The sequence below is a fragment of the Girardinichthys multiradiatus genome, chromosome 5 (assembly GCF_021462225.1).
Source record: "Girardinichthys multiradiatus isolate DD_20200921_A chromosome 5, DD_fGirMul_XY1, whole genome shotgun sequence".
Lineage (NCBI taxonomy): Eukaryota > Metazoa > Chordata > Actinopteri > Cyprinodontiformes > Goodeidae > Girardinichthys > Girardinichthys multiradiatus.
The window spans coordinates 29,063,124-29,073,865 of NC_061798.1; the positions used below are offsets into that span (position 1 = coordinate 29,063,124).

General features: G+C 39.7%; 1 protein-coding gene across 1 annotated transcript; it reads right to left on the bottom strand.

The window, feature by feature from the left end:
* Positions 1–1,022: 1,022 nt before the first annotated feature.
* LOC124869049 (keratin, type I cytoskeletal 47 kDa-like) lies at positions 1,023–7,420 on the bottom strand. Its single transcript, XM_047366757.1, has 6 exons — positions 7,400–7,420; positions 7,148–7,309; positions 6,930–7,055; positions 4,682–4,911; positions 4,557–4,594; positions 1,023–4,474 (listed from the first exon to the last, which is right to left on the bottom strand). Exons 1-6 carry the CDS (start codon positions 7,418–7,420, stop codon positions 4,368–4,370), a joined length of 684 nt encoding a protein of 227 aa, XP_047222713.1. The 3' UTR covers positions 1,023–4,367.
* Between the last annotated feature and the right edge of the window lie 3,322 nt (positions 7,421–10,742).

Sequence of the window (10,742 nt, forward strand, 5' to 3'; positions counted from 1 at the left end):
GCTGGTATATTGTAATTGCAGCAAGAAGCAGTTCTTTTTCAGATTTGTCCTTTTTAATTTTCTTCTGTTCGTCGGCCATGAGTTGAGCATGTCTGGCATATCTGCAAACATTAGAGAGGCGAGGTTGTTCTGCCCAGTCTGTGCTTTTTGGTCCATATTTTTTTACTATGTAGTCAAACATTTCTCCCTGAGGAGGAGGTGTCTCCTTAGAACTCGTCAGACCCTTTACACACCGGTTAATGGGGGAATATTCCTTAAAACCTGTAGACGTCTCCACAGGAGTTCAAGACTTTCTGGCAGCCTGACAGCCTTCCTTCCAGCCAAGTAGTCAGGAGAGCCTTATTCGATCACCTAAGGGCTCCTAATCAATTGGCCAGAAGAGCCTCACTCAACCACACAAAGGGAGGGGACTCTGCCAGCGAGCTACTGATCAGTTCACTGTCATAACCACCAAGGGAGAGGACATGGACCGAACCGTTGCTCAACCGCACACAGCTACGTCCTTTAAGCTGTATGTTCTAAGGTGGAACAATCCTATAACACTCACACCCTCATCCTCAGTAGAAAGGTTTTATAAATTTAAGCTTTCAATTTAATTAGTAGGGCCTTTTCAATTTGGTAGAAATTTTAAATGTTGAATCTGGATATTTTGTACTAATTTGTTTTTAGGTTTTAAACCCAAGCTTGGTAAAACAAATAATGATAGTAATTATTAAATTATGCTGATTCAGGATCTCACCGTCTCTGAGAAAAAATAAATCAGGTTCTTTCCGGATTCCAGTGCTGAGTCTCCAAGAACCTCGACGCAGAAGTCCTCCTTCCCTGTAACAGTAAATCGGGGTATGAGACAAGGAAACTCTTCCAAGGCTGGCCTAGCACTTCTCCGTCGATGTCCTCAAAGGAATTCAGTCAAGGAATCCTGTCAGCAATGCCAAATTGTTGTAGAAAACTTGTATTTTCCAAAGAAAGAGAACGATGATAACCATTCAACCAGCTTTATTAATTTAGCATTATAAGGGAGACAGATCTTTCAACATCAGACGTGTTACTGAACAGAGCCGAGACCAAATCTGATGAGACAAGAGCTGACCCCTCCTTATATCAGTCTGGTCCTGACACCCCCCCTCTAGGAGAAACAGAGGTGAGAAATCAACCTAACTTTCTCGCAGACATCTCGGCTCCTCTGCGACTGATTGTTTGTTGGACCAGTAGGGGTTCCAGGGACAGGAGGAGAGACAAAACACCTTTTGTGTTCAGACACATTTCCCTTCAGCTTGTAAATGCCTTGGGAAGACCACCCAGAGGGGGCAGAAAGGAAGGTGAAAGGTATTGTCATTTCAAACTTGGTCATCACCTCAGAAGCACAAAAGCAATTTAAATTTTTACATTACAGTTTATAAAGCACTTTTCCAGTCACACTGACCAGTCAAAGCACTCTACACTAGAGCCACCTTCACCCAGTCACACAGGTTTTGGTTTGCTTGGAGTTTTCTTTGTGTGAAAAGAAATCGAACCACCAGAAAAGGTCACAAGCTAACAAACTCATTAAGTGATTCTTACCTGAACTCAGCCTAAATATACAACAGCAATGGTGTTTTTCAACATCTCTGTGCTTTTCCTGACTTCATTTTAAACAGCCAACACTGAGTCTTCACTCAGTAAAAGCATCCAACCTGAAGAGTGTCATTGTAAGCACTCCCTGGTAGGACTTAGTGTGGTTCGTTAGATTTTTGAGTTTTGAGCTGACTAGTCTCCACTGAGGGGTGAGCAAACCAGTCTTCTTAATGAATTTACTTATTTGCCAGAAAATGATTACTATTTGTTGAAGATATGTGTAAATTCCCCATCTTGGGAACAATGGCAGTGTATATCCCATTGTCAGAGGATCTTCAGTCATTGGGACTTTTAATTGCAAATATTGAACACACAGCACTAATCTGTCCAAATGGCTGAAGCATGGAAAATATCACTGAGCATATTATAAACAATCCCACGATTTTTAGGAATTTTAAGCTGCTTTTTGTTACTTAAGCATCTAAAAGAAGGATGAGAGGCAGAAACCCTGCCAGCTTTCAGGATAACACTAAAAGCCTTTGTTAGAGTGGGTTAATAATTATACACTCCAAACCTCCAGCTGTGAAGAGATCCTTCATTTATATATGAAAATTTTTTAAAATAAATCTTCAGAGTTTATTGCTTGATGTTTGCTGGAGAACAGACTAGACTTACGATTAAATGCTTTTATTTTGACTTAAGTAAAAGACCAGATATTCACAGAGAATATTGCTGCTCTTTTCTATCACAGCCACATCATTTAACTTTACCTGTAGCTCAGGTGAAAGTTCCTCATCATGACCCTGATGAGAGTGAACCTCCACCTCATGTCTTGCTGGGTGAATCAGTGATTATCTGTAACTTACAATTAGCCCATTCTGAGTCAACATTCAGGTTTTACCGCTATCTTCGTCTGGGTTATACCGCTCGGCGTCCACCTGTTCCTGAACACACCCACCCACCAGCCTCCCTCTCTGGTTGGCTCCGAGGTTGCTCTAAAATGAGTCCTGTTTGAGGCGCTCAGTGTAACTTTTCAGGTAATGAAGGAGGCAGGTCGACCTGGAGTAAACTGCTGTTCTGGGCTTCTCCAGAATAGAGTCCGTCTCTACTTGTGCGCGTAGTTGCGCATTCGTGGGGCTGCGAGTGCGCAAATAACTATGTTTTGTCTTCTCCTTTTAACTCATCGTCTTGTTAGGTGGAGCGGGAGGTGATTATATGGAACACAATTGAAAAAATCAGATTGTTTTTAAATAAAAATGTGAAGTCCAATACCATTTTGTGGCTGCATCTTTTTAATACTTCTAAATTTCTTCTATCAAGAAGTCCGGGGCTATTCAGAAAATATCCCGGGTTTCCGCCCCGGAAGCCCGGGTCTAACTACACGCCTGCAGGCAGGTATCCAGACATAGAGCGGGTAAAAACAGGGAAGTCAAGGTAAAGGACATGGAGCAGGTAGTAACCAAGAGGAACTAGTGATGAACAATGAAAACCAGAGGGTATTAATACAGAGGTGGGGTGGAGAATAGACCAATGAGCAATGGGAGCTAATCAGGAGAAATCTGGAGCAGCTGGTGAGGAGCAAGAATGCAGGACAACTGCAGGAAGGTGGCTAATTAACACAGATGAGCAGGTAGTCCAGGGGAATAACAAAACATCTAAGCACAATAATGAACCTAAACTACAAAGAACAAAAACTAATAACAGCAACAGCAAGAACAGAACCAACGGGGAGGAAAACATAAATTTACACAATTACAAGAGCTCCAGCAGTCCACCTCTACCTGCACCAATGATCATTACAGGCAAACCTAACATTAGAATTTCACCTTAAAACATAATTTTCTGCAAGTATAATAAAGATGAGTTGTACTGCTTCAACACTGGTGGTTTAACATCTGAGATGTCTTGGTGAAAAAGCTTCACCTTTGTTGCCTTAAATTTTCACAGCAGGTGAAACAGTGTCGAAATTCTTTTGACAGAGGATTACAGATGACAGCACTGAATCTAAACGACTTCAGCATGTTGAAGAATGCAGCAACACAAAAGCAGTGAAGGGAAGGCAGTCCCTAAAGGCTGAGTCACGTTTACCAAGTGAATCGCTCCACTAATCCTAAAGCTTTGCTTGATTCAACTCCACTCTGACAAAGAAATCCTTGATGTCTCCAAAATGCCCAGCTAGATTTTACATCTTAGAGCACTATTAACCTTATATAATTTATGTACTTAGCAGAATTTTCCTCTGCGTGTTTCTGTGCCAAATCACTTCCAGCGTTGGCTCCTTTTCCTCCAAGGCTTTTAAAATGCCACCGGTAATAAGCTTCAGTTTTATGTATTCAACAGATAATTAACTTACTGCCAGTAAATCAAACTAGTCATATCTGGAAAGGTCTAGTTTGCAGTAAAATCTGTTTCCAATTTAGCAAATTAAGGTTGTGCAATCAGAAGCTGTGCCTATGTTCACAGAGAGACAACAGAGACACCTGGTGGTCAGAACTTTGTCAGGATCTACAGGAAGGACACCTAAGATATTTACTTTGAGTTTATGAAACCTGTACAGTTTAACGCTATTTTTCGTCTTTGATGACTATGGTTAACTTACAGGGGAGCATGAATTATAACTATGATCAAAAGTATGCACATTTGAAAAAAAATTTATTTAAGTTTTAGGTCAAAGCAGAGCCTACATAAAGACAAGCACATAAATCAAGTTTCTTAGATATTTCAAGTCAAATGAAAAAATCTAAAGAACATCTGGAAAACTACAAAGTACAGGTAAATTACTAACTTAACAGGTTTTAGTGGAGGCAGATAGATTACTGAATGGTTTGCACTTGAGTGTCAACAGAGGAAGACACAACTTTGCCATTAACAAGTTGCTCCACGATGGTCCTTACTCTCTGTTCTATGTGGGGTTTTTGCTCTGCAAAAAACACAAAACGTCAATGAAATGCAGAAGGAAAACACATTTTCTTGATTGCAGGGTGAAAGGTTGGGATTCTTACCTTCAACTTCCTCTGTCACTTGCTTGATGATCACAGCCCTGTGAAATAAGTTAAAATTATAATAAGTTATAAGTTTTACTGCTGTGAATATGTTCAGCAATTAAGTCTGGGTGAAAATGTCTCACTTCTTTTGTTCATATGCCTCTCCTCCCAGCAGCCTCCTGTACTCAGCGATCCCGCTCTCCAGCCTGGGCTTGAGCTCCAGCAGCACGGTGTACTTGATCTGCAGCTGCTCCAGGGACGCCTTCATGTTCTGCAGGTCCGTCTCCAGGGTGGTGATGATCGACTGATACTGACTGAGCTGAACAGAGTACTGGCTGTTCACTTCAGAGACGTTCTGCTGCAGGCACTGAATCTGCCGGACCGAAAGGAGTAAATGTGAGGAAGGGCTTCATTTCAGGCTGATCGGTGGAGACTCCAGACACAACTCCTGAAATATTTACCACAAGCTCATTCTACCGAAGTGGAAGCTAATTTTAGTACGTGTGTTCACTGTCTCACAGGCAGTTTTATTCATCATGTCAGCCCTTATAAAATCCTTGACATTTTTATGACAGAAACATATTTATCAACTCAAACAGGAAAGTTTTCTCCTTTGCAAATCCAACACCAAACGTATTTGCATTTAGGATAGCTGTTGGGTAGTTTATAAACTACTCTTGCTGTCAAAAGTTGGTTTAGAAGAAAACGAAGTTTACATCGACCCATCATGGGCATGACTGTCATGTAGGTTTTGGTCTTTTTAAATGATGCACTTGAACTGTACCTTTTTGCGGGTGGAATAATATGGTGCACAGGTTTGAACTTATATTGTTCCACACAGGGTAAAAAATTGTACAAACTAATATTTGATTAATGTTCTTACCAACTTGCACTTCCCAGCCTCCCAACCCACAAGCTTCTGGCTGAATTCTGGCTGGATGTATGATCGGTCTTATTGGCAGAAATAGAAGACCTTGTTTAAACTGTTTGGCTTCTTGGCACTGATTCAGCTTTCAAGCATAGTTCTTACATTACTAAAAGCATGTAGGTTTGGGCTTTAGGAAGGTCATTGCAGAAGCTTAATGTTAATCTCCTTTGTTTATTCCAAACCATGTCAATGTGTTTTTGGGATCGCTGACACCCGCTCCTGTCCAAGTTTTCATCTGAGCCATAGCTTCACCCTCAGATGAGAGGAAATTGGTTTGGCTGTTTGGAATCAACGTGGGAACATCAAGCTGAAGTCTATCATGAACCTGGAGTTGCTGGAACACCAGTGTCACTGTCCGTAGTGAAGCAAGTTTAACATTAACTGAACTGAGAGCATGCTGACCTAGAAATTAGTCTATCCTCTAAAGGTCGACCATTAAGGTCAACTAAAACGTGCAGCTGCACACATGGACAAGCCATGTGTCTTTTGGGGAAAAACATTTTGTTTAGACGAAACAGAGATTGAGCTGCTGGGACAAAATGAAAAAAAAAAAAAATGTTTGAAGGAGCCAAGGTGAGGCTTTTAAACCAAAGCAGCATGGTGGTGGTGGTATCATGCTGAGGGTTTGCTTCTTTGCCTATAGTACTGGTGATCTGCACAAAGCAGACAGAATATTAAAACTAGGCCTCCCTCCCACATTCTTTAACTACACCAAGTAACAGCGAGATGGTTAAAGTTGGACATCTCTGGGATTTCCAACAAAGCGATGATCCCAAACACACCTCAGAACTGGTCTTAGAATGGACACCTCATCAAAGACCTTGCTGATGGTTACAAAATGTGTGTGGTTTCTCTGCTACTTGCTGAGGAACATTTCACCGAATTTCATTGGAGGTCCGTGTATAATGTTGACCCTGCTTGGATAAGAGAAAATCCATAATTATCCTGTGCAACCTAATTTGTGTTGCTAAAAACCATTGACGTTGTATGTTGTATCATTATAGCCTAGAAAAGGACTGGTTTAGCATTATTAAAAACCTTAAAATTAATGACATTAATTTAAAACACACCGTTCTGTTTTAAACACACAGAAAGTCTCATGCTAAGCAGAAACACTGCTGTAAAGAACCAGCTTCCCTTCATTCTTATGGATTTTCCTCTCTATAAACAACAGCTGTTTAAATTATAAATCGTAACCTGACATGTTCATCTAAATGCAAACAATATTTTCTCCACTTTAATATCCTCCCCTGACTGCAGAGTCTGCCTATATTGTAGAAGGTAGTAGTTAATGTCTATTTCTTATTTTGAAGGGATATTAATAAATCGTCACAATGCTTTATTTTATCAAGAAAATGTATCATAATGATCTCAACTTGTCACGTTTTCCATCAGATTAAAAGAAATGTTTTATCTTTTAAACTGGGGTGTTTTTCTAATCAGTTCAACCATCTGTGGCTCACCTCGGCATGCAGAGACTGGTGGCTTATCTCCAGAGACTGGTAGGTCCTCTTCAGCTCTGAAATCTCAGAATGATATGTCTTCACCTCTGTCGTGCAGGTGATGATTTGTTCTTGGAGGGTTTCCATCTTTTTCACAAGCACAGAAGAACAAACACAATTAATAGTTTTTCATTTTCTTTTTATTTGTCTGAATTTATGGGATATTCCCACTGCCTCACCTTGGACTGGAACCACTTCTCGACCTCCAGCTTGTTGTTTTTCATCACGGTTTCATACCAGTGCCTCATCTCCTCCAGAACCTCCATCAGGTTGGTAGAGCCTGTGCTGTCCACCTCCACGTTAACTTTCCCAGAGCCCTGGAGTTGCAGCTGCTCAATCTCCTGCAGGCAGGCCACACAGGAAAGGTTTTATTTTTATCTCCACATCCTCCTTTTCAGACACTATTTTGTTGCATCGTTTGAAGCTCTTACCTGCTTTTGGCTCCTAGCCATGCAGATCAACTCTTCCTTCAGCTCCTCCACGCTCATCTCCAGGGTGCTGATGGTGAGAGTCAGGCTGTCCCGAATCCTCCGGAGACGAAACACGTCAGTCTCCACCATCCTCTGCATTTTTATCTCCATCTCATACCTACACGTCACATTTAGTTGGTGCATTTCTCATCATTATGAAAGCTTTAGCATGTAATCAAAGAGCATTTAATAAAATCCTACTGTCAGGCTTCTGATAAACCAGAATCAGACTATTTTTTAACTTTAATCAATTAATTATATTAAACAGATCTTATTTAAGAGCTAACTTACTTCATTTTAAAGTCATCTGCTGCAAGTTTGGAGGTTTCAATCTGAAGGAGCATGTTTTGGTTCTCTGAAAAGGTTCTTGCAATCGGAAATGAAGGAAAACAATGACCTTTATGCCACAGTATCAACACACGATTGATTTGTATCCTCTTTAGAGCTGTAAGAAGTATTATTCGGCTGTAGGTGTTCCGTTAGGTCAGTTTCTGACCTGACGAAAACATACTCACTCTGGTTGGTTTGGATCTGGTTACCATATAACACTTTAAAATAATTCAAATGAGCCTCATAGATGCTTTAATAAACAAAGCTGAAGCTAAAACATTAAATCTGTCTATAAACCAAAACTGGAAGCAAAACTGAGCACGCATGGAAACAAACAGATCATGATATCAGGAGAGAGCTGCTCTCAGCTGTACTTATTACAGAGAAGATAAAAACTATACGGTGTTTATCCTGTGTAGAAAACATTGCAGATGGAAGTATTTTAGGAAAAAGCAAACTGGAAATAAGATTTCTGGCCCCTGAAATACTCCAGAATGCTCCTAGGATGGCATTTTGTGGCACAAGGTTTGCAGTATTACAACTTAACTTATTTCTTGTCGAAGGGAAGTTAATCTTGTGAAGCGCTATCCATTTTCTGTTTTTAGTTGATACTATGACCCCTGGATACATATGAAGGTGAGCCTGACAGCATGCATCTATGTTTATTTGGAAGCAGGAAAGCCTCCACCACTTTTAAACCATCAACTTGGCAGCACTTTTGGCTTCCTGTTATAAAAACATAAATAAAGGTTCCAGACTAATAAATGGTCAACAATGCAGAAGTTGGTATCTGATTCATAGCTTTCTGTTTGAGGAAACTAAAGGTCTATTTCACAGATCGTTTAAGAAATCTGGACTGTATTTGACCATGTATTTGTATTTTGATTACACAGAGACTGATTACACTGACATTTCCTTTCAGGGCTTGACTAGCTATCAGGACAGCCTTAGATTATGACAAGCGTGAAAATCTCAATACCTGGGAGAGCCAGATCTGGAGTGAATTTTTCTACTCTGACTACAGATGTGTAAAACACTGTTTGTAATTTTTGAAACTTTTCTTTCTAATCATTGTTTATTTTTTTCATTTTTTTTTTTTTTCCAAGTGTTTCCTAATAAACATTGTTGAGCTGTTTTCTTCTCAATTTCACCATCTGTTGGGCAACAGATGGATTTTATAAAAAATGAAATTATTTTATTCATCTTATTAAAGTAGTGTTTATATTACATCCTGAACAATTTGCCTAATTATTTTTTGTAATTTATATCCTATGCGCTCCATCAATTACATCTAATTGGCTGATTAAACTATAAAGCATTCACTTCTGTCTTCATGTGACGACGTGCTGCGACCTCTTCGTTCTCAGTCTTGTGTGTTGTTAAGTGAAAAGTGAACATTACCTCTGCTTTCAGGTCAGTGATGGTGGAAAAGTAGGGTCTGTAGTCCTTGGCAATGTATTTGGTCTTCACACAGAACTCCTCAATGTTCAGCTGCAGCTCCCTGTTCTTGTCCTCCAGAAAGCGCACCTACAAAACACACATGAACCAAGCTCAGTAAATAAAGGCTCAGTAAAGGTTAATGAAGACCCTCTCTGTTCCCTGTTGGTGATGAAGGACAAGCTATATGGAAAACAAATTAAGAGAAAACTTCAACTATTTTCTGAAACCAGCATCTCAACATATTTGACATGTGATTAAAAGTCAGGATTGATTCACCACTGAATGATACTGATATATGAACTCTTCCTGTTGGAGAACATGTGTTGGTCAAAAATTAATATGAACTTGTTTTCTATGTATCGTTTACTGCAAATCAGTCCTTGAAGTGACAGTTTTTTGTTTGGAATCTAGGATAAATGCCAGTAGTTTTCAGATTAAAGCTAAATTATTTATTTTACTCCTAGAAACAATAACATTTTTGCAGTGGTCTCCTTTGCTCAGAGTTATAAAAGAGCAACATCAAAATTTTACAAACAGAAATTGCAGATTTCTTCTGATTTTGGATTAACTGTCTAAAAACAAATTCATTCAGTATGAGGGATTGCTGCAAAGTCAACGCTAGTGTCTGTCCACTGTCTCTACATGCTCATCCAGGAGGAGTGAATGCTACAAGTCTCTGACTGGATGCAATCTGCTGGGTTTCCTTAGACAGAAAAACTTTTTATCCAATTTGAATAAATAACTGAATCTGACTGCACTGTTCAATAGTTAGGATTAATTGGAATGTATGTACCTGACATGAAATCTATATGATTTGACTGAATTGACTTAGCCCATTTTAAAGGTAAGGTAAGGTAAGTTTATTTGTATAGCGCTTTTCAGCAACGAGACACTCAAAGTTAACCACCTTTCACACAATGCAACAGGAAACAACACTCTCCAATTATTCCTACCTCTGCCTTCCTCCCTCCCTGTTGGTTGGAGTAAGGGGGAGTCAGGTTTAGCCTAAACTGGCTCACTTATGGTTGAGGTGCAAACACACCCTCCATTTCTGCTACCTTTGTGACCCCTTCCCTTTTCCAATGCTTATAATCAGTCTGACAGAGAGAGGTACCCCCAATCCTTGTGGTTTTTAGTATAACAATGGTCACCAGTGGGCTCTACATGGACAAACTTTATCAGTTTATTATTTTACTTAGCGCCCCTACACATAGCCCATTCTAAAATGGCCAAACTCTAACACTCAGTAGTTTAATCTAACCTCCTTAACAACCCTTTACCATTCCAAACCCTTTGTGAAGTGCCTTGAGACGACACGTGTTGTGAATTGGCGCTATATAAATAAAATACTGAATTTAATTGAATTCTGGAATAAAATGAAGATAAACTTAACAGTTTTTTATAAGAATGATTGTCATTCATTGTGGAATTGATTTTTCCCCTTAAAGTGCATTTTAACAAGTGCTTCCATACAGGTTCGGGTAACTGGGTTTGCTCATCAGAAACCAGTAATAAACAAATTTTTTATTTTTAT

What these genes read in the sequence shown, in the direction of transcription:
- LOC124869049 (XM_047366757.1), bottom strand. Translation starts at nt 7,420, where the DNA reads ATGGCTAGGAGCCAAAAGCAG. An exon ending in ACCAGTCTCTGCATGCCGAG is followed by an intron (nt 4,912 to 6,929) that starts GTGAGCCACAGA and finishes TCGGTCCGGCAG; the next exon opens with ATTCAGTGCCTGCAGCAGAA. An exon ending in AGTGACAGAGGAAGTTGAAG is followed by an intron (nt 4,475 to 4,556) that starts GTAAGAATCCCA and finishes TGTTTTTTGCAG; the next exon opens with AGCAAAAACCCCACATAGAA.